We start from the raw sequence: 27150 nt of genomic DNA, 5'->3' as shown, positions 1-27150 counted from the left end.
TGTGATCTTTGTAAATTTAGCAAGATATACGTTAACATCATAGCATCTGAGATGAAAAATAACTCCTTTAAAAATGAAATCTTTTACTCTCTCAGAGAAAAGAGGCAAAGCCAGAAACTGATTTCTGAAGTCTTTCAAATTCTGTGGAAATTCAGATTCAAATCCCCAGAGCTGACTTCAGCAAACTGCAGAGCCTGAGTTCCAGACCTGGAATGGATCTATTTTGTGGTTCTGATGTAACCAAGACTACACATTATCTTGAAAGGCTTTCATCATCTAGGTCGAAATCTTGTCTGAACAATATGTGAGCCTTCCAGTGCCACCAGACCAAGTCCTGATTTAGCCCTGAACCTAATCCAGATGTGAACCATCCCCTCAGCCCATCTCTACTCTGTTAGTACCATTTTGGTTAGATCTCAGTTATTTAAATTAGATGCAGAGAAAAGTAATGTTTAAGGAATGTCTAAGGAAAAAAGTTACAATATATTAAAAGTAAATCTGTGCCCACAAGAAACATGAACCCAAGGATCCATAGTGAAGATTTATATTTCTTCATTCCAAAGATCTTCTAGCAATTGCTTCTCATGGTTTTGAGGTGCTCTTGGCCTGCTCCTGAATATATCCGGTCATTCTGCAGCACTAGATCCATTTATCAGGAAAAGCATTGGGGCTGCATGGACCATCATGTTTTCTTCTGCTGCACCGCCTCCAAAATATACTAAGGTCATTCTTCCTTCTGTCATTGCACCTATGGTGGAAGAAGTCGCTAGCACCACTCGCAAGACTTCTGGGCCATCGTCATTGTTCATGTTTTTTGTTTGTTCATTTGTTTTAAGGAATTCCCCCTCTGTCCTAAAAGTAAAAATAGATGTAGGGATCAACCTCTGCATCTCCTGATGAAATAATATCTACAAGTTACATGTGAATAGACTCTGTTGGGTATTTTTTAATTTTTTTTAATGAATTAGTGATCATGAAATGTGCCAGAATGCCTATATTTATCCACAGAAAAGGGATAGCATGTACAGGCTTTCCCCAGCTTCCCAGTTAGTGTTCCTCAAGCTTGTTCTGAAGGGACCACCTTTAGAGCTAAGAAACATAGCATAGACCCATTCAAATCTTTGCCCTCTACTCTATACAGCAAGGATCTGACTTAGTGCAACTTATGATGCTGGTTTTGTGATTATGGTAATAATACTGTGGCCTCTCATCCACTAGGAACTGAACTGAAACTATTAATTCATTTCACTCTAAGCACTGAATAACCATCAGATACAACTAACTTCTGGACACAGATCCTGTGTTGGACTCATTGTTACCTAGACGTGAAAGTGCCAAAATGCATTAGCATTCTTAAGGACAAGCCAGTCTCTCAGAATGTATAGGGCCAAATTCAGAGGTGAGTTGTAAACTGGTAGTTGGTAGATTCACTTACTCTCAATTAGACTCCCTTAGTTCTAGTCACACCCACTTAATGATGTGTAAGATGATATAACTAAAGACCTGCCTACACTACAAAAATTATCCGAGTTAGCAGACTTGGTTACAACACAGTTGTCTCCTGACCTAATCACAACACAGTTAACATTTATAATTTGCATGTGACTACCTGTGTTGTAACCTGATCACATAACCAGACATGTCCATAGTGTAATTGCACGGCAGGGCAGGGGCCAGCTCCGCACAGAGTTCCATGAAGGTGTCTTTGCGCATTCGAAAGTTCTGCAGCCACTGCTCGTCATCCCAGACCTGAATAACAATGCAGTCCCACCACTCAGTGCTTGTTTCACATGCCCAAAAGCAGCAGTGCACTGTGTGCAGATGCTCCGTGAATGCAAACAGTAATCCAGTGCTGTTTGTTTGCATGGCACACAGCAGGTCAGGTGCCTTGGATTCCTGTTCCAATTGGGAGCTCATGATATACCACGTGACCAGCTGCAATGTGTTCAGAGCACTGACAAACAACGGTGGAGACCAGTGCAGATCCATTCTTTCAGATCAAGAGGGTGGGCACTCAGGAAACGGGGGCTGTTGAAAAATGCTACAAAACACAGTTGGAAAGTAATGGAATGATGAGATGGATATCACTGCACCATGGGACATTGAGCCCGCACCCATGATGAACTGTGATCCTCTCCACCTTCCCACAAATCCTAGCAGCACAAGGTGACGAGTTGCATAGTGGGATAGCTGCCCACGAGTGCACTGCTCTTACTGTTGATGCTTGAGCACCAACTGTGGATGCGCTTCGGCCATACAGTGAGTGCTGTGTGGACAGGCACAAGCATTGTAATTATAGTGCTTTTTGGTCATCACTGTAACTTGTGTCAACAAAACTTTCTAGTGTAGAGAAGGCCTGAGAGTTAGGATATAGCTACATCTCTCAGGGGGTGCAGATTTTTCACACACCTGAGAGACTTAGCTATACCGATGTAAAATTCTAGTGCAGACCAGGTCTCAGGGAGTCTAAGTAGGTGTGTGACTTATGTTCTACAGCTTGGCATAACAAGAAGGTATAAATTAAACCAATTTCGACTAGTCTCTGAATCTAACGCTCATGTTTTATACTGTAAGAACTGGAATGTTTGGTAGATCATCTCTGCTTAAAAGCTGAAAAAGAAAACCACTTCCAGGCCAAATACTTTTAAAATGAATATGACAGTGCTCTGAAAACAGCTAAGAGAAATAGAGTTCATTACCAAAGGGTCTTACAGCTTATTCCACTGAAATTATGGTGGTTTCTCAGACTTGCCCAAGCAAAATTCCTATTATTGGCATATGTTTAGGCCGTTGCCTGGAGCTCTCTACACACTTAAAAAAATAGTTTCTGCAGTCCCTTTGTAGTTAAGAGAAAGAAAGGGGCTGAGCAATGAAGTTAAGTAGTTACTACTCATTAGTTTTGAAGAATGGGGATCTCTGGAGACAGATTTATGCAGAAGAAATTCTAGTTTACTTACCAGTAATTTGAATTTTCTAGATATATTGTATTGCCTGCAGAGATATCCATTCACTGTCCCTCTTTCACTGCTTCTCTTTGGAGTTTTTTTTCCAGATAGATGGACAGAAACTTAGAGTGGGATCAACGTATCTCCTTTAATAGATTCAGTCTAGGATCTGTTGTGCGCATGCATTGAGGCATGTGGCCCCTTACTAAGCTAACTCCTTTTAATGGTTCCCTGCCTGTACAATTTCATGTGTGTGGATCTGTGAAAGCAGTGCAGCCAGAACACGCTAGTTATTGGTATTATAAGTAAGTTAGTTTTCTCTTGTTTGTCTCATTCACTATGTTTTCATCTAACACGTGAACAGCATGAAAAGTAATATTGGTCCACAACAATCTTGGGGCGTTAGCCCTTTAGAAACGGAAGGATCAGAAACACAAGTGGCTTTGCCCTCCTAAGCTGGTGAGCACTTCTGGGTCTCCGGCCAAAATGTAAAATACAACAGTATGATAACGCTTGCAGTAGCATTATATTCTTTCCACTGCCCATGATGTTACCATGGGTATTGTGCAGCTTAGGTAATACAGGATTCAGGGAGGCAGAGAACAAGGGGGAAAAACAGGATTTAAAGAAAAAAGAAAAAAGGTCTTATGATTTTGAGAAAAACCTTTTAAAGTCTTTATCTGTAACAGGATTTTTCCTTAATCCATATTCTGCTAGCCTAGGGTTTGATTGTGCTTTGCTTTCTTTTTTTTAAGTGTCACACCTACAGTATGCAGTTTTTCTACATCTTTTAGATGATTTGGGTACTTTTCAAACCGTTTTCTCTCAAATTCAGCACATCTCAAACATAGGCTTTTGATATGCTGAAAGATAATGCAATCTGTCTACTTTCAGGGTCCTAAAGTCTGTGTTGTCTCCCTTGTAAACTGAAATTAAGTGAAACAAAAATGGTAGGGAAATATTTTATGACTTTGTTTTAATTTCTCTTAAAGATGTAAAGAGGAAAGATTATGCAGTTAATGTATGTTGATCACTGTAGCTGCAGTGAAATGTTCACTTGGTTGAAACACGATCTTTGTCAGCCAGTTAGACTGTTGATTTCTAAATTTAGAGTGAACCATGTCTCTTTAGTCACACAACTCTTTCCCAATTGTGCTGTAAACTCTTTGGGCTGGTAGTTAGATACTTGAAAATGTTTTCCAGAGAACAATTAAGGGTGAAAATCATGCAGATATACAGTTTCTTGTGAATCAGAAAAGTGTGTGTGTGTGTGTGTGTGTATATATATATATATATAATAAAGACATCAGATAGATTGCTGAGAGCATCCTGGGGATGAATTAAAACTATCTCAGTAGATAATGACTGTATGCCCTCCCCTGTGCATTGCGAATCAAATTGATAAAGAGGGACTATTCTGTCCTGTTTGTTACGTGAAAGTTTTAGAGGAATCCTAATTGTTTATTATGAGAGCAAATTGAGGAAAATCAGCTGTGTGTTTTGTTCTTTGTGATGGATCAAGTCTAATATCACAACTTGATCATTTTTAACAGACCTTTTGGGGCAGTTAGACAAAGAGGATACTTCAGATGAAGCTTTTGTTGCCCTATCTCTAACATCGCAAGAGGAACAGACATTTCAGAATGCCCTCCCCCCGTCTGGCTCAAACTTCAGACGCAGAGCACAGAACAGTTCTTCTAACAGGTGAGAAATGCTGACTGGATGTGGTATGAGTAGAAGTATTTGAATAGCAATGAGGCATTTTAGCTTTTACAGCTTGTGCTGGTAACGCCTATGCTTATAAAATTTGCAGCTGGTACCAAGCTGGACAGAGTTGCAAGCACTTTGGAGGACAATATTAGAATTCAAAATGACCTTGATACGTTGGATAATTGGTCTGAAATCAACCAAATGAAATTCAGTACTGATAAGTGCAAAGTACTACACTTAGGAAGGAAAAAATCAAATGTACAATTGGCTAGGTGGTGGTACTGCAGAGAAGGACATGAGGGTTATAATGGATCACAAGTTGAATATGAGCCAACCAGGTGATGCAGTTGCAAAATCGCTAATTTTCTGGGGTGTGTTAACAGGAGTGTTGTATGTAAGAGGTAATTGTTCTGCTCTACTTGGCCCTGGTGAGGCCTCAGCTGGAGTACTGTGTCCAGTTCTGGGCACCACACTTTTGGAAAGATGTCTCATAGACTCATAGACTTTAAGAACAGAAGGGACTACTATGATTATCTAGTCTGACCTGCACAAAGCAGGCCACAGAACCTCACCCACCCAGTCCTGTAAGAGACCCCTAACCTATAAGTGAGTTATTGAAGTCCTCAAATAATGGTTTAAAAACTTCAAGGTACAGAGAATCCATCAGCAAGTGACCCATGCTCCATGCTGCAGAGGAAGGCAAAAACAAATTGGAGAGGGTCCAGAGGAGAAAAAGAAAAATGGCAAAAGGTTTAGAAACCTATGAGGTGATCTAAGAGGAAAGGTTAAGAAAACTGGGCAAGTTTAGTCTTGAGGAAAAAAAAGTCTGAGGGGATACCTGATGGTCTTCAAATATGTTAAGGGCTGTTAGAAAGGGCTGTTAGAAAGGACTAATCAATTGTTCTCCATGTCCACATAAGGTAAAACAAGTACTGGGCTTGTTCTGCAGCAAGAGAGATTTAGGTTAGATATTAGAAAAAAGCTTTCTAACTATAAAGATAGTTAAGTACTGGACTAGGCTTCCACAGGAGGTTGTGGAATCCCCATGATTGGAGATTTTTAAGAACCGGTGAGAAAAACACCTGTCAGAAAAGGCCTGTTTATACTTGGCCCTGTCTCAGCACTGGGGGAGATGGAATAAATGGCCTCCTAAAGTCCCTTCCAGGCCTACATTTCTATGATTTTTATACAACCAAGGAACTCCCCTTTCCACAACATGGAATGACAAAATGCTGAGCATGGTGAAAGGAGAAAGCAAGCAATTGACTGGTGTATACTTAATGCTGGTCTGCTTAAATTCTGGGGTTTTGGGATTTTTAGATTATTTTGACTGCTCTTTTGGCTTTCAGAAGATAGTTCTAAGCATTTTCCTGTGGCTCAATGGCATGGCCTTTGTCCCTAACAATTACAAAAATTCAAGAGGAGTGTTAACAATAAAATACCAGCATTTTTATTAAACTTGGATGCCTTAATTTAGGCTCTTAAATCTATATTCCGACACGTAAGTAAAAGTGCTTGAACTTTAGAGGTGCTGAGCACTGGCTACTGAATCAATGATTTCAGCATCTCTGAAAATTAGGTCACTTTTAATATGGGCCTTAAGACCCCTGTCTTGAAAAGTTTTGCATGCGAACTTAGCTTTACGCACAGGAAGGAGTCTCCTTGAAGTTGTTGGACAGTTCTTAGGCCCTGATCCTGCAAAGCACTTAAGCAATGTCTCCGTGCTCTTGACTTCATGGGGACAAACACATCCTTCCGTGCTTTGCTGAACAGGGATCCTGTCCTGAATCAGTAACACAATGTATGAAGTTAGGCACACATGTAGGTCTTTGCAGAATATAGATTTAGCTGCCTGATGTTAGGCACCCACGTTTGGATGCTCAGAGAGGAAAACCTCAGTACAGTAGCAGCAGCTATTAGATGTTTTTCCATATTAGATACAGGTGCAGAGATGCTGGGAGGGTGCAGAGGGTGCCCAGGAATACATGCATTTTTGGAGTACCGAACATTTATAACAACATGATATTTAAATACGTATTTTTACTTGCAAAAATGCAACCTTCCTTGCCTGAAATGCAGAAAGGACAGAAGTACTGGCAGCAACAAGATGTCGAACAGAAGCTAAGGTGTGAAAAAAGAGGAGTTCTAAAAAGTGCACATCACCCCAACACAAAGTTCTCAAAGCCCATCACTAGACTGCTGGTCTAGGGCTACCTCAGCCACTGATCTAGCAATCTATAGGATCTCTCTGTACAAGCTGTTATTGCTATTGCATCAAAGGATGGATGCTCTGCAGGGTACTCTCTCAATGGAAAGGAAAACTGAATAGCTCATCCCTAGAATGGCAGGCTGGACAGATGCCCATATAGGTTGAAACTGAAACATTGAGAAGTTGGGTACCAAACCCATTTGAAGAATATGCGCTTTGGATAATGGCTGCTGGCAAAGGCATAAAACCTTTGCTTTTTATAGGAATATTTCTTACAGTACTATGGGGTATCAGTACAAAAGAAAACCACAGCCGTAGGATCCCTCACATGAACTGATTTGGGCATCTGAATAGGTGCATGAATTTCACCAAAGACTGCATATTTATATTGTCCTCTTCCTTGTCATTTCTTTCTCCTACACCTTCCTGCGTTGTCACCTCCTTCTGTTATTCATTTCCTAACTTACCTAACATTGTAAGTCCTTTGGGACAGGGAATCTGCCTTTATCTTTATTGTACAGAACATGTTACGTATATGGAACTAGTCAAGTGAAAAAGAAGAACAAGGAGAGCAGAGGTACCATGATACTTAAGTGACAGATTTACAAGCATGAAGGAAAGTATTAACTATAGTAAGAAATAAAAATGGGCAACTATTCTAGGGGGAATGTAATTTTTATTTTCTCAGATGCATTCTTGATACCTTCAATTCTGTTCCTGGTAAAGCTCATGGTAATTTTCAAACACAACTCTTACGTTTTTGGGAACACATTTGTTGCTTCACACTAAATTAAAATGCCCAGTTAGGAAAATCATTTGTCAGATTCTTAAATGGAAGCCCTCATTTTCTAAATCTTGTATATGAGCTGAATTTAGGAATAAGATCACATTGGTACTTCACAGTTAATATGCAGATTTTTTTTATCCTGCTGTGTGTTGGAACTTTTCTGGTAATTTTGTAACAGTTTAATAGTATTGTACTTACATGTTGGCAAATTGTCCTAACTGCAGGTATGTAATTATTCCAACTGCCTCCTTGTTAGGACAAAATCACATACACATCCCTTACCAAAGATCAGTACTTACCCACTGAAGTGCTATTTCTTTTCTCACTCAAACAGGATGGGCTTTTGTAATATTATTTACAATATTTAGTGCACTGATTATGCTATTAAGCATGTGGTAGGTTAATGTCAAAATGAGAGCTTCACACAATTTTTAAACACAAAAGAAAATATGCCTGAGATTTTCAAAGCAATCTAAAGGATTTGGATACAACCAAATTCTCCAACATTTAGTGTGAGTGTTACAACCTCTAACATTTAGTGCGAGGGTGTTGGCTACACTTTTGGGATGGGTTCACTGCTATACTTATAATAAAACAAATTAAACAAAAGTCCAGAATGGGACCAATGCCAACATGCCTCTTATCCAGAAGCATAAATGTAGCTATTCTTTCTTCAGTTCACCTTTTTCCTTATGAAATATACTATACCTGGTAGTTATATGGCAGCCCAGCATCTAGCTTTGTTGGTCTTCCTGAATCAGCTAATCCAGAGTTCAGCCTTCACTTGTGCTTCTTAGCTTGCTGACTTGACCACTTTAACTCAGGCGAGCCCAGGTGGGTCACCACAAGTTGCTGATCCTCACTAGTGGCTCTTTGCAATCACTGAAGCTGCATAAACTGCTCTGCCTTCCTGAGGTTTTTGATTACCTCTTGCCAAGCTGGTGAATATAAAGGAAACTTCTGACCGTCACTAACAGCTCCTTGAAACTGCTAAAACCCTCTGAATGCAGCTGACCCTAAGCAAGCAGATCCACTGCCCTGAAGTTTTTTGATTGCCTCCTGCTGGGATACCAAATATAAAGAAAGTTTCTGACCCTCACTAGTGGCTCTTTGAAACTGCTGAAACTACATGAACCCTGCCAACCCTAATCTGAGTTTAAAAGAAACTCTTGTAACAACTCTCATATATTGGCTAAAAAAGTAATTGACTCCTGCTAGAGACCATGTGACTCCAAGAAACTTTCCTTGTTCGAGTTCATTAAAAAATTACAAGCAAGCAAGATACTAGGGCTCAGAGATGATTTGCGTGCGTTTTCACACTGCCAGAGCATTTATCTTCTACCTGCACATCTGTTGCCAAATCTGTATCAGACATCTTTCCCTGTGAAGATTTTTGCAGAGAAAGGAAGGTCTGTAAAGACACAGGCCTAGGAGTTAAGATGTTTAAAGTTCTGTTTCCACTCTGCCACGGTCTATGTGACACTTAATCTCTTTGGTCATGGTTTTCCACAGTCACTAGTGATTTCATGTGCCTAACTTGAAACAAGTTAAAAGGGCCTGATTTTCAGAAGGTGGGTTTGTGCTCAGCACCTTCCGGAACACCGTGTAAGTAGCCTCCAGTTGGTCACCCAAAAATCAGTAGTCATTTTAAAAACTCATCTTTTGTATCTCACTTTCCTCATCAATAGAAGAGGATTAATGCTTGTCTTCCTCACTAGGAAGTTGTTAAGTGTAATGAATTTGTGTTTGTAAAGTACATTGGGCTCCTCAGACAGGAGGCACTGTTTGATGGCAAAGCGTTTTTATCATTCTAACCGATTTCCCAGATCCCACATTCATATCTGACATTTCTGCTGCCCATTTCAGCTCAACCTCCAGCCTCTACCCACAGCTTCAAAGGAGCAGTCATGAAACATTCTCCCTCTTCCATTGGCCCATCATTATTCATAAACTTGATTACTTTTTTTTAGCCATTGAGTTTTTCTACTTCTCATGCTGGTTAAAACTAGTCTTTCCATGCTTATGTATTCCACTCACCAATGAGGTCAAGTTAGACTTTGCTATTTCATTTCCTATTTACTTCTAAATTCTTTCCCTCAGGAAAAAAATCAACCTGCTTACAATGTTACTGCCTTTCCCTGACTCCAAACCCTGCACAAAGTGTGATTTGCTGTCTTTGCGAGGTCTCCTAAACTATGCCATGCATATTACTGTAGGTAGTTCATTCATTTCTTACCTCCTCAACATCATTCAAATGCACATGATTTTATCTCCCTTAACTCTTTGGTGTTTTTTGTTCAGTTCACAATTTGACTTTGCTTCTGCCTCCTGAAATACTGGAATAGCAGCACTTTTTAAAATCGTCACTGTCTCCGATTACATGACAAAACTTCACTCAATACAGAAGCAGTCTCAAATGTTGGTGTTGCTCAGAACTGCAGTGGAAAGGATTGTTGCTTCCTATAATTCAAAACTCCTAATAATCTCCCGTCTGGATGATTCATCTCTGCAGCAGTCCTGTAGAAGTCTTCATTGGATCACGTCATAATATGTCCACATGTGCAGAGACACACTGACATTGTGTTCGGTATCAATCCTATAATTATGGACCAGATCCTGCAAGCCTTACTTAGACAAGGTCTAATCACACACACAATCCATGGCACTACTCATAGGGGTACATTTTACTCACTTGAATAAGGCTGTGCATGGTTGATTATAAGATCTTTGGGGCAGGGACTGGGTCTTCTTTAATCTCTGTAAAACACCATGCAAAGTGATGATGTTAAATAGATGTTTAACAACAATTAATGAAAACTGCTTCATTTCTCCATTCCTGGTGTTTTGGAGTCATTTGATCTGGATTTACATTTGACAGCAGTTTACTATTAAAGCTACTCACAGCCTAAAATGTTGAACTGTTTCCTGTGTATCTGCATTTCTAAAGAACCCATCACAGTTGTATCTAGACACTATACCAAGCTGTGTATCTCACTTGAATTTCTAGAAAGTTATCATTTAAACCCCAGCACAGTTCCAAGGCTAAGTGCATTTCCTTAGTTCTTGTATATAATGTTATGATCGATCCTTTGCTTTTGGGAATATTTAACTGAATCTCAAAAATTACCAAACGTTTTGAAGTCCAGTTTGCCCAGAAAAGAACTGCTATTTAACTCCTTAATATAGTCCTATTACTAGCACTCTTCAGAAAGCATAATGGATTATGCATTTGTTTAAATGTAGTCCAGTTTTTTTCAGTTTCATCCTTAACAATTCAATCTTCTCAGCATCAAAATGCTCCTTAAGGCTTTTTCCCCAATCAGGAATTCCCAAGACAGATCATACAGTTAGCATAACTTATTACTGCATTTTGTCTTTAAAAGTTTTCCTTGTGCTTTACATTTGCCTTTGTTGCCTCAGTTTCATCACTGTAAAAATATGTCTAAAATATAGACAAAAGTGTAGAAGTATTTGACTGTGTAACATGTTTGGATTGCATGTATCAATATCACAAACTCACTGAAATCCCCATGATTTTCTAACATGAGCATGGACCCTATCCTGTCTGATAAATAGGCCTCTTTCTGACAAAGTGTACAGTATGTGCTTGAGCTCTCTCCCGCCTGATCCATAACCCTCTGAAGTCAGTGAAAAGACTTGCAACTACTGCAGTGGGATTTCAGTGAAGCGCTAAAAGCACAGCAAGATGGTATCAGTTAATGGGGGGAGGGGGGGAGGACACAGGGGAATGTAAATGGAACATTAGCCCTCAAATAATTAGTTGGGTTTTTTGTTGCTGTTTTTTTAACACAAAAAAAAACTAGGCCCTTTGACTGATAGGGCAAAAACCCCATTGAATAACAATAGAGGAACAAGTAAAGGATCAGGAAAACAGTGAGCTTCTGTAGGACAGGCCACTAGGTTCAGTCATTTTCTGTCAGGGACCTTTTTCTACCCAAGTTGGGCTTTCTCCTTGGATTTAGAGTCAAAGCAGAGAGCCCACCCTGGGGTAGAATAACATCACAGCCAGAGAAATGAGTCCAGTTAGTAACTCAAAGCTAAATTAGAGAAAGAGCATTATAGTAGACTGAAATTGATGGTATCATCCTAATAGTACCCAGGCTGATCCTGAAGTCCTTACTCACACATGTGACCCTTGATCACCAAGTAGCTCCCACTACTCAGCTGAGTGAAGGTTCTAGGATGATGCCCCAAACACTGGAATTTTATTCTTTTTGTATTTGTGTTCAGGCCTACTAACCCAATTCCTAAATTAAACTGGACAACTCAATGCGTTGACCAATGCAGAGCTTATTTTGTGAATACTGGAAGGATGATTGTGCCAGTTCTAATCAGCATTGTTGGTATTTTGATTTTTTGTTGTTGTTGTTGTTGGGGGGGAAGGGTTGGTTGGTTTTTGTTTTGTTTTGACCATTTCACAGTCACCCGTTCTTTCTTAGATGTCACATATTTTGTAGCCAAACTATTCTTTTTCTCTTTTGGCTTTTGTGTGTGGCTGTGTGTGTACATGTGAAATATTTTTTATCAGAATTACTCTGCAGATGCATATAAATAATGAAAACATTTTTGAAAAAGCACTAACTTTGTTGTCCGTAGGAGCAGGATAACGTATTTGATCCCCTCCATGACTTAACACTGTGTAAAAGAAAAATATTGACTTCTGCAGGCCAGCTTATTTCTGGCTGAATCAGCTGGTGAGCTGCAGAGACAATTTCTATGGTCTTGCACATAGGATAAGTCCAGTTATGTCTGCATCCTCCTCCATTATTGTGGACTGTGTTTTGTTTTTCCCCCCTGAGTATATTTGCCTGCCAAAGAATTATCCAAACTGCTCCTGTTTTCTATTAAGCTGTATTTTGTTTTAATACCAGTGGATTTAAGGTATAATGCAAAAGTATGTCCTGTATTTGTTACTATATAAAAGTGTTTTCTAAATGTTACTTATGTGTTTTAAAATGTGCATATTTCTATTATTCTGTCAAATTTTATACTAAGTACAAAAAACAAATGTTTAACTAATTTGCGTTTATAACACCCAATCAAAATCCAGGAAATGTTAAGATACGGCTGCATCATGTTTTCTTTAATATCAGGAGGTTGGTTGGTTGGTTGGTTTGTTTGTTTGTTTGTTTGGGAGGATTAAAGCAAAGTAAGATGAGTGAAGGTCAGAGATTTATTGTTTCTTTTGAAATACCAGGCTATTGTCAGTGTCCCATTCAAAGGAAAAACATTATTTAAACACATTTCCCTATATCCTCACTCCTTGAACAGAATATTGTCTTTTGTAGTTGAAGAAACAAAATGAAAAATTATCAATTTTGCAGCATTTCTGCTTTTTCTGCTTACACTGCTAACAACTTTTTTCAAAAGGTCTGTTTAATAACGAATGCAAATAATGATAAGATGAGGTGAGAAGAATACTATAAATATATATGTCAAAACTACATTGTACACAATATACTGTAACTTTATAAATAATCAAACATAGTGCTTTACCTACATAGTATTTGTATACCTGAAGTTTGTTGTTATGAACTAAGCTTTTTTGAAACATAATGAGGAAATGGAGCATGGTGTACTAGACTAATCATGAGACTGGAAGCCAGGAACTTCTCAGTTTTAATCATGGCTTTGTCATTGTAGGCCCAATTCTTAATTCTTTGAATATTCAAAACGCCACTGAAAGTCAGTGGGAGTTTCAGGTGCACCAAGAATGCTGGATAGGTGCATATATGTTGCCTTGGGCAAATCAGTTTTTATGTCTGTAAAATTGAGGCAAGACTAGTCACTGAATTCCAGGGATGTTGGGTGGATTAATTAATGTGTGTACAGCTCTTTGAAGATATACAATTAAGTATTGGTACTAGTGATTTGTTGTTGCATAGCAAATACACTTTTTGTTAGTGTGCGTCTCTCTAGATTAATTAGATTATTAACATATTAAATTAACTCATCTGATTATTCAAGAAAAAAGTTTGAAAAAATAACTTGGCTTTGTCATATAAGCTATATGTGTAATTAATGGAAAGTTTCAAAACAAGGAGAATAAACAAAGTGTCTGGCAACAGCTTCACTAAAAACATTTTATAATCTATAGTTTTGGGACTGCTGAGCCAAAACAAACTGTCATGGCTGAAAGAAAAACCTGACAATTACTTTATGTTGATCCAAGTTGGTCCAGCCCAGATTGACCTTGTTTACTCATCTCAGAATGTTCTAATTCATATTAACTTGGCATTGAAAAGGAACATGTGGCATATGTGCAAAAGACCCATTTCTGCATCTTTAGGCTGAGAATATGTAGTACATTGAGTATTTCTAGTGCACTGAGCTCTTAGGTAGATTTATATGTATTAGATAGAACTGGTTAAGTTCCTTTTATCCCCACTGGGCTTTTCATATTTGTTGGCCATAAACTAGCAGCTCGGTAGAAGCAACATCTTCTTCTAAGCCTTCGGATGTATACAAAATCCTCCCAGCACTGGCCAATTTTAAAGACACATCCAAAGAGGATGGACAGTTTTAAGCTCTTTTAAAACATAAAAATAGAAGGGTTACAGCAATTTGGCAGCCAAAAAAGCAATTTATAGGTCTCCACAGAATCCAGACTATGTGTAAGAAAGCTGATCAAGATACTATGGAAAAGATAATGGGGTCAGAGAGCAAAAGAATCTCTCCATTTTGTAACCAGCCTAATCTGGTCTCCAATGAAGTTTCTTAGTTTCTTTTGCTGAGCCAATAAAGCTTAGTGTGATGGAGCTGTTGCATTATTGTGGCTTTAATATGGCTTGGGGAAAGCTGATGAGGAGCAGGGTTGCTTTAAGTTGCTTTATGGATTCACAGCTGCTTGCAGAATCTTCACTGTACTGGGAGTAGAAAGACAAAGACATAGGGAAAGTCTGAGCTCTTTCTTTAATTATTTACATTCTTGTCAGTAATAAAGGGCTTTTTATGTCTGGAATCTATTATTTGTATTATCAAAGCCAAACGAGATTGTGCGCTGTAGCTGTTAATAAGCGTGCAACATGAAAGCAGCCACATTTTCATTCTCACAACTTACTTCTGCCCCAAATTAAAAGAAGCACTTGTTAATCTATTCACAGACTTTTAAAAAAATGGCATGTGGTGTCATTGTCCCTCTGCAAATGGGAGTGCAATAGAGTCGATGTTACTATATCCAAAGAGAAACTGGTTGGAGGGAAATCCACTAGAATGAAGAAGTGACAGAATCCCACTGGCCCTGCTTAAGAATTTCTCCAATTTTTATATTCTGCTCTTCTCTTCCTGTAGGCAAAACTCCTGCTGACTTCACTGGGAGTTTTGCTAGCGTGAGGACTGCAGGATAAGATCCTGCTTGGCATGCTGATGCTAAACAAGTTAATGTATCTACTGAAATCTAACATTCTGATTCCATTGCCTGGGGAAGAAGATTGCCTGCATATATTGTTGAATAACAAAAGATTGAGGATGAATGAACAATAGAAGGATGAATGAAGAAATCAAGACTACCAAAACAAAATTAATCACTTATGCATACATTCCACAACATCATGTGTCTTTTCTTTGAGGAGAAGGAGCAGCACAGAGTAAAAGCTCACAACTTCTATTAGTGTTGTAGGTTTTTTTGGTTTGGGGGCTTTTTTAAGTGTGAGAAAAATTAGATGATGGAGTTTTGGACATCACATCCTGCTTTCTTGGCATCGTGGTATCTGACTGACTGCTGTTCCTTAGAACTATTTCAATGTGAAACATTCCTCTTGTCTGTTAGAACAATCTGATGATCTGTTGGGTGAAACCTCTTTAACAAAACCCTTAATTGCTTGAAAGACAAGAACATTACACTACATCTTTGACTGACAGAACAGGCAAGAGAGTTTTCATAGTAAAACAGTCAACAAATAGTAGCATCTATTTTTAAAAAAGAGCTACAGTTTGAAAATGGTGAATTATAGACTGCCATGGGCTTTTAAAGATGTAAACAAACAAAATGCCTTTACTGTCTATTATATAACCCTCTCCACCACCATCCCTTTTTTTTTCCCCCTCTAAGTTCTACTACCCATAGACAAACAGACAACAGGGAGAGTGAGCTTGGATTGGATATCGGTGCTGCTTCTCTAATGGATAAAGCCTGGTCCTGGAATCCAGCAGGTAAGAATTAACAAGTTACTTTCAAATAAGCACAATGGAAAGAAGTTGTAAATAGTGTAAATCGATAGCCTGGAAGAATCTTGAGTTCAGAAAGAAAAAAATAAGCTAGTGCTGAAAATTCACAGATGCTTAACTGAGTGACAGCAGAACAAGGAGGCAGCAGGATCTATTCCTGACTCTTGTGACCTTCTGTGGCTCAGTTTCCCCATCTTTGTAAAACTATTTATCATTCGTTTAGTATAAAAGAGCCAGATCTTCAACTGGTGTAAACCAGTGCAGCTTCATCGAAGTCAATAGTTCGTAAAATAACAAACAACGCTATTTCGGCAAGGATGTTTCTGAAGTGAACAGCCGAGTCAGGTATTTCAAACATTTGTCAGAACTATGTAATAGTTAGAAATGCCGGAATGTTTCAACATGGGGAAGCCACAGTGTGAGGGCCTGTCTTTCCTGGGGCAGGTCTACACTTCAAAGGGTGCAGCAGCATGGCTGCACCACTGCAGTGCTTTAGTGAAGATGGTGCTACACCAACAGGAGAGCTCTAATCAACCTCCCTAGGTGGCAGTAGCTATGTTGATGGGAGAAGCCCTCTTGTTGACATAGCGCTGTGTACACCTGGGGTTAGGTTGGTGCAGCTGCATCACTTGGGGTATGGATTTTTCACATCCCTGAGTGACGTAGTTATACCGATGCCAGTTTAATGTATAGCCCTGGCCCTAGTCACCATGCCAGACATACTGATGTACCTAAGGATATTTGTAAAATAGGTGAGGTAAAGAGATTAACCTTTTGCCATGTTCCAGTATGATATCACATTTTTCAAAGAGATCGACATGAAAGGGTTGTGCTACCAGAGCCGCCTTTAGCGTATCCTACATCCTCTCTGTTGCAGATGGTCAGCTCATGCATGTATTATTCCTGGACGTGGCTCTGCCACTGAGCTCATATCTGCCATGCTGCCTTCTGCAAAATGCATCTTGCTATGGTTTGGCAGCGTTTGGGGAGCAGGGTGTAATCACACATGCACATATAGACATATGTAATGTGTTAAATGCTTTAATTCATCCATTGCATGATAGGATAGAGAAGAGCTGTATCCTATCAAGAGTCTGAAAAGTGAACGCTCACATATTAACCTTGCTTGTTTGTTTTCCAGCAAGTTCAGTGCTCTGTAATAACGTTGTCCTCTTGTGTTTTAAAGGGAATTTTGAGGACATTCAGGCAGAACAGGTAACACTTTTTTTTTCATGCTACTCTATTTCAACATCTTGGTACAGGGCCTGATCTTTCAAGCCTTCCACGTGCAGGACTTCTGTCAGTGGAAGTGCCATATCCAGCGGGCTTGTAAATCGGAGCCATGGTTTGAATCTAGCCCAGATCACCCGGGATCAAAATTTGTTATTGTCTGCTATCGATCCGGTGGAAAATGTGAAATGAGCAATTAGGCTCCGTCCACATCCATCTCACAGAAACCACCACCACGTTTTCAACTAATTGGCACCCTGGGCAGTTTCAGCAGTGAGACCAACAGTTAAAGAGGCACAAAGAGTTAAATTGCCCTTCGCCCTTTAGAACGTATTTGATTTGTACGTGTGTGTGGTGCATTGTGGGTCGGGTGGCCTGCACTGTTGCTGCTGCCAGTGCTGTGGTAGATCTCTGGATATGGGGAACCCTTCAGTCTATAGAGTTGTCAGTTCAGGATCTTTGAGGAGAAATACACTCCCCTAATTTTTGTTTAGGAGTGTGGCAGTAACCACTGCGGCTAAGATTACAAAATAGTTTCCATTCTAACCCGTTTACTCTTCCTTACAACTTTCTGAAACTCACTTTGTGGGGGACCAAAATCTTCAGTGTTTGGCCTCTGTACAAAAAGATGACCTTTACAAAATGGAACAAAAACTGTCCAACCTTCCCTCCCCTTTCTCTCACAAGGACCATCTGAAAATACACTGTTTCCCATCATAAAAACAGCCTGTGCCAAGTAGAACAACTCTCTAGGTGCTGTTCTATCAGCCCAGGATCCCCACAGAGCAATATGTTCCAGCCACACCTTCTCCAGCCCCCCTCATGTTCCAGTACACCCTCTCATGGGGGGGGGGGGGGTGAGGGACAGTCCCAGAGCAGGTGGCACAGCATTGACTATGCTAGCTCTGCACCTGTGGGAGATTCCCCTGCTCAGAGGGAATCCCGCTGTCTCTTTAAACCAACCCTGCCCTCTCTGCATTGGCCATAAGTGTACAATACAGCATACTGGTGAACATTTGCTGGCATGCATAGGATACCTATGTTTACAGCTACATTTTCTTAATAGTTAACAGCTTCCTTTCCTGAAATGTACCTTAAAATATCTCTTCTGTGCATGCATGCGTAGCTATGTTAGCTTTGTAACTAGTTTCCCCTCCTCTAAGCAGCTAAGGAATGATGTGCTACGGGCTGAAAAGAACATGCACAGTACATGGGTGCTGCCAAAATGATTCAGATTCCCTAGCAATAAGGGAAGATACTGTATTACAAAGTCTGGGTCATTACAGATATGCTGGACCATAATGACTATTAAATTAGCATAAGTGAAAAGAAAAAGAAAATATTACAAGATGTGCATATGTATCTAGGATTGGAGAAGCATTTTCTGATCTTTAATTACATGATCTCATTTGATTCTGGAAAGACTGTATCGTAATGTGCACAGACTTGGGAGCAGATAGAGTGAAGGTCTGCTCTGAAAAGTGACTGTTGAAATTGTGGGGCTTTGTGTTCATTGTCTCTCAGTGACTCCAGATCCAATGTACTCCGTCTACAAGTCAAAATATGCCTTTTTTCCCCCTGACTGCCACCCTTGCAAACTCAGGCTGGGAAGTGACAGGTTGGATTCTGTTCTTTTTGTGTAGAGTCACACTCAATAAAGATTTTGCAAGGTAAACTATGCCTTTGATGATACTGTCTTCACATGATGCCCTCAATGACATCTGTGCAATTCCACTGATTTCAGTGAATGTGCTTTGCTCTGTCTGACTGATGTAAGCTGTGTTTGTACAGCACCAAGCATCCTGGGGTCCTAGTCTGTGATTAAGGCTCCTAGTTGCTACAATAATTCAAATCATAAAACTTGATAGACAATTCTCTTTGATACACGGGGGGAAAGAGGATCCTGCTTCATCATCTGAAGCTGAGTAGACTCGAGGAAAAAGCAGGAACAATTTATCTTTGTCACTGAAGTGAGCAATTATGACAATGACTCTTATTACACAGGGAAGCAAGATGGAGCCATTTTTACATTGTCACTTTTCAGAGTGGAACCACACTTCAAAGCCATACAAGCAACATGAACTTTGACATTTCCTGAATTTGTAGTGCTTAACTCTGTAACTTGAACAACCTGTTAATGTATTGTTATAGAATATCACATGCATGTCCATCCTTTGCATTATATCCTGCATGCTAAATGTTCTGTACAAGTTCAAAATCCAGATAGTATTCTTTTACATCATTCCTTTTGCTTTGAAAAAAATTTTCTCTGTAGATATATATTTGACATTCTCATAAGATCCTGAGAATGAAAAATGTCCCCTTTTGTCCAGCTAATTGGACTGAATGTTGTTTTATTGAAAATCACAGAATGAGCCTGAGAGAGTAGCCTGTTAGATTCAGTATCAATATTGCCAAAGCCTTAGGGAACGAGGCTTATGCTTTAGGGAGATGTTGTGTCTCCAACTAGGAGATTGTTAAAATGCATGCACACGGAGGGCCAAAACCTGAGACTCGGCACCCAGCCCAGTTAGGGGCTGAACTCTGGATATTTCCAATGGGAAGCCAGAGGACCCCCTCCAGCTCCCATCTCAAGCCACAGAGTGGCTGTGAAGCCGAATGGTTGAAGCATCCCTCCAATGCACCAGTGTATGTCCTCCTTCATCCTGCTGTTCCTCTTGCCTGGCTTTGCCACCTGTACATTGCTTCAGAAGGGGCCCTCACAATGCTGGACTCTGTGCCACAAAAGGGGTGCCCATCCAAAATCCAGCCAGTTCTGCCACAGTGGAACTGCACTGGTTCTGCTGCTAGGGAGACCTCTGTGACCATGAAGTTAAGGATTTCATTTGCCCCATAGGGCAGGGCTATGCCAAAGAGCTGGTGGTCAGAAGTGGCCTATTCCCTCAGGGAGTGGAGACTGGGTGCCTTGCTGATAATATATCCACAACATAAGGCAAACAATCTCTTGCACGTACATCATTACCTGTATATTCTTTGCTCATTGTGAATCCGGACAAGTAGGAAACTCCTCCCTGAAACTTCAGGAAACTGTTCCCATTCACCTGCCAGATCCAGAAGAATCATTGTCATATAGTCAAATATTTGATCAAAAATGCTTTACCAGTTTAAGGTGATTAGTTATTTCCTAGAAGAAATGATTAGCTGTACTCTCATCATTGGCCACTGTAAGTCCAGCTGATCTAGTGATTAGAGGTAGAGATGGGGATAAGTGTGGAAAGTCAGCTCCAAACCTTTGTGGGGTTCAAGTCTGGCATTTGCGTTCAGCTGGTTCAGGGACTGGAAGTCACGAGACTCAAGTTCTGTTCCCAATTCTCTTCTACCTGGATGAGCTGCACATTTTCAGAAGGCTCTTCTGCCTTAATTTTCGGATGCCTAACTTAATGCAGTTAGATCTCCAGAGGCACTGATCACCCTCTATAAAAAACAGCCTCCAGATGTCTCAAACTGCACACCCTTGAAAAGGCAGGCCTTAACCTCCTTGTGGCTCAGTATCCTCCTCTGAAATTGGGATGATGATGCTTACTGGCCTTTTATGCAGTTCTTTGAGAGCCTGGCACCATGTAAGTGCAAAGTTATTCATAATTGTATTATATATGAATTAACAAAATGACCACAACCCCTACAGAGGAGAATTCCTGTCCTACCCTTTTCGTGGACGACAAGATGGCGGTCAGTCTCACACAAGGAGGAGTGAGGCGTGAAAAAGGAACAAAACAGCATGGTTGCAGTAAAGATGTAGACATTGTCTTGTGTTGAAACGTTAGATTAAAAAACCAGGATTTGAGCAGGTGCTACATTCCTTCACCTAGAAAAAGAGTTATGTCAATAATTATCCAGGAATTTGGACTGGCTTGTGGGAACTAGAGTTGAAATGTCCGGTATCAGTTAAACAAATTAAAGTTCTAAGAGTCTTACATCCATTAAGAAGACATAGAACCTTACCATTCACGAGCTTTGTTGCAAGATCTGCCTGTGAGAGTTGTGGTAGAGGCTATGCATGACATTCACCAGGAAAGGTGACTTGTCTCAGCATTAGGTAACGTGGGGGGTGTGGTATAGAAGTGCTTGGTTATATAGAGGGGAATGGGGAAACACTTTTATTTTCCTATAAACAACTGTTGGCATTTACCCGGTGCATGAAGCTTTATCCAGGAAAGGCCGAGTACCTCCTTAAAAACATGCTCTCCAACTCTTTCTTGCATCCACCAAGCAGCGAAAATGCCAAACAAGAGGCTGGAAATAAAATGGAGCATTTACATTGACAAAATTCTAGCTGTTGAAATACTCTGTTTTTTACTCTGAACATGCAGCTGTAAAATATGCATTGTGCACTGAGGCATTGTTTAAGAACGTGATGTCTATCTCTGTGGTAGAATATATATACCATAAGATGGAGCTACTGCTCTGGTAAATGCTCCTTATTAGGTTGCAAGGATTTTTTTTCTCCCTTGATGTGAAAGAGTGAAAAGCTACATGAATCCCACTGAACTTGCCAGCACACACACAAGCCTAAGGCAGCCTTAACTTACACACCCTTCCTCTTGCCAGTTTTCCACTTTTTTTTTCAGTTTAAATGAATGTATTTTGTAAACTACAGTAGAGCACATACACCCGCTTTCCTTTGATTTCAGCTCCACACCTAGTTTTCTTTGCATCACGAAGAGGTTTCTACTTACATGTACTTGAAAGGGAAGCAATGATTCACTAGAGCATAGCACTTTCCTTAGCAAAGTTTTCACATTTTTTGTAGGCATGCTAACAACATGTATTATGAAACACCCTTGGATTTTAGAGGCACATACTGTTTTCATGAATTGTCATGTCCCTAACAAAAATAATGGGCTAGGTTTCAGTTATGCACATGCATTTGTTGCGCTCCAATTTATGTGCACTTAAATCAAGTATGTGCAGGCTTACGATTGCATCCCTCGCTTTAAAAATCCGGCTGCCTTAATATTGGCATTCATAGAATTTTAGAATGTTTGTTATAAATTGTAATTAAAGGTAACAAAAGCAAAATAAAGTTTAGCTTTGCAAATAAGCTTCCATACAAAAGTTAATTGGAGTCAATATTTAGATATGTTTGTGTTTCCTTGTGTTTGTTTGGGAGTTTCTTAAATACAAAAAGGGTAACATTTTAAATCTATCATTGCATTTAATTCTTTACTCTAATGTGTGATTTTATGTGGGGGGGGGGATTGTTTTCTTCTAGGAGACTGGAGGAAATGGGTCTCTGAAAGTGGTACACTTTGGTCTAGTATAAACAAGAATATGAATACTTTCACTTTAAAAGAAAAGTCGTTAAGGCCGGCTTCAACTCCCATTGAAGTTCATCGCAGTCTTTCATTTGGCTTCAGTTGACTTTGGATCAGGCCCTTCAAGAGAAAAGTTAAAAGTTTCAATGATATTGTTGTTCTTAAAACACTGAATTGTTGATTTATAGGTACATATCTTTGCAAAAACTGATCCATGTTTATTTATGAGGAGCAATATTGTGAGATGTTCATCATGACATCCTATGACACACAAAATCCAATAATTACGGAGCCCCGTATTACTATAGAAATGGTAATGCTGAAAGATTTGTTTTTCATTAAACAAATCCATAAACCTGACAGAGCAAATTCTCTGTAATTCTCCATGCATTATATATTTTAACAATCTTCACTTGGATGCAAATTTGAATTTCCACTTAAGGCTCTGAAAACCATTCTACCGAGATACTAACAGATAAAATCTTCACTCAGGATACCTCAGTGAAAGAGCAGCTTTTCACAGTCAGCAGCGTTTTTCTAAGAATGCTCTCAATTTTCGTATCTACATATATCATCTTAGTTGAATAAGCATTATTTTGCCTTTTAAAAAAGTCATGGAGTCTCTTAAACATCATTCTATTGGAGTCCAGATTTTAATCTTGCTCTTCCAGCCACTAACTGAAAATGCACTGAGAAGGTAACTTAACCTTTTTCATTACTGTACTTGTTCCTGAACTATTCAAAGAAAAAAGAAACATTATTCTGTTTCTTTCTTCCATTTAATCCAGTATATTATGTATGCACACATATATTGTACTTTACTGTATATACACATATAGATTAAGCTTGATTTTTGGACCATTCAGTTATATAAAACTGAAAGCCAATGAACTTCTTGAATTTGCTTTTTGGTTACTGGCGTTAAATGGTACTGTCACTGATAAATGAATTAAGAATAAAAACACTTTTAAAAAAAAAAAATTAAACTGTTTAGAAATACTGTGTTGAAAAAATCTGCATTTATTTAAAATGTATATATTTACTGTTTGTTGGGCAAGTCATTTTTTCCCTTGAGTCAAAATGCTGCTAAAATCTTGGTGTTGGAAAAAAAAAAAACCCCAACATATTTTAACAGTTTGTTTGTATCACTGCATTCAGATATGTCTATTAAAACATACTAAAAAGCTTATGTCTTGAGTTAACAAATCTGTTAAAATGCATAAAATTCAGTATTATTCAATGGGGAAAATATTCATAAAGTGAAAACTGTGAAACAAACATTTCACTATATACAGCTGTACATATAATGGATGGTTACAGTAATTTGAGGAGAGCATGTGTTACATATGATACAGATTTTATTTAATTCCTGAGATAGATGCAGTGCAACAACAGATCAAGGAAACCTCTCACTTGCTCTACATAAAACGCTGAAATGTGTTACCTAGCCATAGAGCTGTTTTGCTGAATTGAAGCCATATTTCTGTCAGTACAAGTGATGGTCTATATGTGGGATTAATCTGACACCAGACAGTGATCCGTAATCCTTCAGTATATCATAATCTATTTACTTTGCATGCTAAGAGGATTTCAGTTTAAAAATATACGGGAAGTGATGCTAGAAATGTACATAAGATCAAGAATGTTGTTTCCTAAAATCTCAGTTTTTAATAAACTCTCTTTATGGCTTTTTTGGAGTTCTATCCTGGAAAAGTGTTGAAAAGGGATTTAGCTGAAAATGGGCATATGTTTTTCTTTATGCTTCAACCTTGTGACCATATTCATCCTTCTTCCCTGCAGTTTTTTGTGCTGGATGTAAGACATGAAAGAGAAGCTCTCCAGTGAAGCAGGGTCATTTTCTGGGCGTTATTGCTGGGAGATTTTATTGACAAAAATCAAAACAGGTTCTGAACTAATGTTTATATTAATTTTGTATATATTAATTTCTATTTACAGCCATGAGTTAGCAATGACTATTAGCCAGAGGTCAGAGCAAGGAAAGTCACAAATGGATTGTGTGCAATGGTTCTGTACTGATAACACTGAGGAGTACATTGCATGACCTGAAATCATCTATTTTCTTTACACCACACCAGAAAGGGTGCCTACACAATGACTGTTATATCTCATATTATTACATACTTGTAATTTAAACATATAACGGTATAATTTACACTTCTACTTTACTGTGTATGCTCTTCTCAATTATGATATTTAGCATTTATATAGGGTTTTACATCTTCAAAGCCAATAATTGTCTACTGATTAGAGCACCGAACTGGGAATCGGGAGCTCTGAGTTCTGTTCCTAGCTCTGACCCTAATGCCATGTTTGACTCTGGACAAGCTGCTTTACCTCTGTGTGCCTCCATTTCCCCAGGTGCAAAATGACACTAATAATACTTCCCCATCTTTGTAAGATGCTTTGAAATATTTGGGTGCAAAGTGCTAAGTGTCATTAGTATTGTAGTTTTATTTACTCTTTGTCACACTCCAGGACAGTAACTACAAATAGAAAAACTGAGAAATAGAGCGGCTAAAGCCACAATTTTCAGACCTGAGTAACTAAACATTAAAGAACAGCAAATATAGTGACAGTAGCAATGTAATAAACTAGGTCGCATCCATCCTGTGTGGCCCAATTTTTCATGACGTACCGGGACAAAAAAAACACTGACAGTTCAGCTCGAATGGTTTCCAGTCCAGCAAACTTTTTTAAAGCCTGGACTTAGCCAAATGAATGGCAAGGGCTTTATCGGTGTCTCAGGCTAACCAGCTCTCAGCACAGTTCACCCAAATCCAGCAGCCACAGCCACCAGCGCTTAAGGTGAGTGTCTGCATGCCCTGGGATGAGAGAAAGAATAGGCCAAGAGTCTGCTGCACTAGAGAGCTGGCATGTCCACAGTGACCTGTGACTGCAGCATTGCATTCCGCTCTCTCATCTAGTCACTCGACCTCTGGCGCTGCAGTTTGGCACAAAACTGTGTTAAAAAAAAAAATCACACACACACACACACACACACACACACACACAATGTCCTTGTTCCCTGGCATTTCAGGCCTGTTTAAAACACGTCATGTCACCCAGTTATGAGCTACTCAACTATCTCAGAATCAGATTTTTTTTTAAATCCCTAGATCATACATTGCCCATTTTCTTGAGCTCTTCCATTCATAACAGTGACCTCCTTTACCTGCCAGACTTGAGTGTAGATGCTGTTTCCCTTTCAGTTGATGATGGGTCATTGAGGGTGAAATTAACTTCACCCACGTAACAAATTACTTGGGCTTCACACAAGCGAAAGGTGAGGTGATTGGGGTGACAGCCTCTACCTCCCTCATTCTGGGGCTAGGGCACAGCTCCAGGCTGTAGACTGGAAAGGCAGCCCCACAGCTTCTGTGCCACTTGAATGACGTGCCAGAGCCAAGGAATCTGGGTAATCATGGCAGACAGTGTCTTGTTTGGTTACTGGGTTTGTATGTAGAGTATGCAGGGAGACAGTAGCAAGTTTTGTTCGTTAAATTGTTCAATCACTATGTTATTTTCTGGATTATTGTCTACTGAATGGGAACAATGCTACAGCGCGGTAGCGGTTTTCAGCAAAATAGCCATGTCAACTTGAGTCATATGCTGAGAGCTTTTGAAGTAACCTCATAGTTCAAGGGAGCTGCCCAGGGTTTTGGGCAGCTTTTTTGTTGGTAGTGGTGTTTGTTTGTTTGTTAGTTGATTGGTTTTTAAAGGAACTAGCTTTTCAGACAAAAGCCATATTTGATCTGATCAGAAAATGTTCTTATCTGAACCCCCTCTGTTATTCACACCCTCAAAACTGACCTTGTGCTTATGCCTTGGTCATTAGCACAACTAATATGATTTTTTTAAAAGCTCACCATCTACTGTGTACGTGCTAAAGAAATCATTGACACCAAGACTAGGTCTGAGATTCTAAAACCTGGAGCCGCACTCTTCCACACACCAATATCATTTAGTTATTAATGGGGCCCTACCAAATTCACAGGCCATTTTGGTCAGTCATGCTCATAGGATTTTAAAAATCGCAAATTTAGTGATATCAGATATTTAACTCTGAAATTTCACAATACTGTAACCGTGGGGGTCCCGACCCAACGGTGGTTTGTGGGGGGGGTCACAAGGCTATTATAGGAGGGTTGTGGTATTGCCACCCTTCTGTGCTGCTGCCTTCAGAGCTGGGTGGCCAGAGGGCAGCTGCTGGCTGAGCGCCCAGCTCTGAAGGCAGCGCCACTGCCAGCAGCAATGCAGAAGTAAGGTGGCATGGTATGGTATTGCCACCCTTACTCCTACTGGTGGTGCTGCCTTCAGACCTGTGCTTCCCACCAGCAGCCGCTGCTCTCTAGCTGCCCAGCTCTGTGAAAGCTGGTCTCCCCTAGAATAGCCAGATTTCATGGGGAAGAACAGAGTTCATTGTCCGTGACACATTTTTCACAGCAGTGAATTTGGTAGGACTCTTGTTATTAAACAACATGAGTCACCCATGGTGACTCATTCCTGGTCCCCTCTAAGGAAAAGTTCATAATTTGTCTGACATCTATTCTGGGCCTAAATTCTGAAGCAAGGTCCCAGGATTCTGCAGCATGCTGGAATAGCGGACTAGAAGGCCTGTGGCAGCTTCATTTAAACCAACAAAGGGATCGTTGAATTAATTCAATATGAAAAATGATTAATACAATCATTTGAGTAGTCCCTGTGTTATTTATTTTTATATTAATAAAATTATTAAAGTCTCCAGCTCTGGAAACATATGAGGCAGTTTTGGATTGCGGCATAAGT

At 39.6% G+C, this 27150-nt stretch overlaps 1 protein-coding gene across 1 annotated transcript in view; it reads left to right on the top strand.

Moving 5' to 3' along the window:
• WDPCP (WD repeat containing planar cell polarity effector) overlaps positions 1–22429 on the top strand; it is a 243472-nt gene extending 221043 nt beyond the window's left edge. The window contains exons 16-19 of the mRNA XM_067565236.1: positions 4499–4649; positions 15723–15823; positions 17025–17053; positions 22302–22429. Coding sequence (XP_067421337.1) covers positions 4499–4649; positions 15723–15823; positions 17025–17053; positions 22302–22352 — 332 coding nt within the window. The 3' untranslated portion in view covers positions 22353–22429. The remainder of the gene's footprint in view (positions 1–4498; positions 4650–15722; positions 15824–17024; positions 17054–22301) is intronic.
• Positions 22430–27150: the final 4721 nt, after the last annotated feature.

Source organism: Emydura macquarii, unplaced genomic scaffold (assembly GCF_026122565.2).
Source record: "Emydura macquarii macquarii isolate MOO-44397 ecotype Brisbane River unplaced genomic scaffold, CSIRO-AGI_Emac_v2 contig_2676, whole genome shotgun sequence".
NCBI lineage: Eukaryota > Metazoa > Chordata > Testudines > Chelidae > Emydura > Emydura macquarii.
This window is presented reverse-complemented; position numbering and strand designations above follow the sequence as displayed.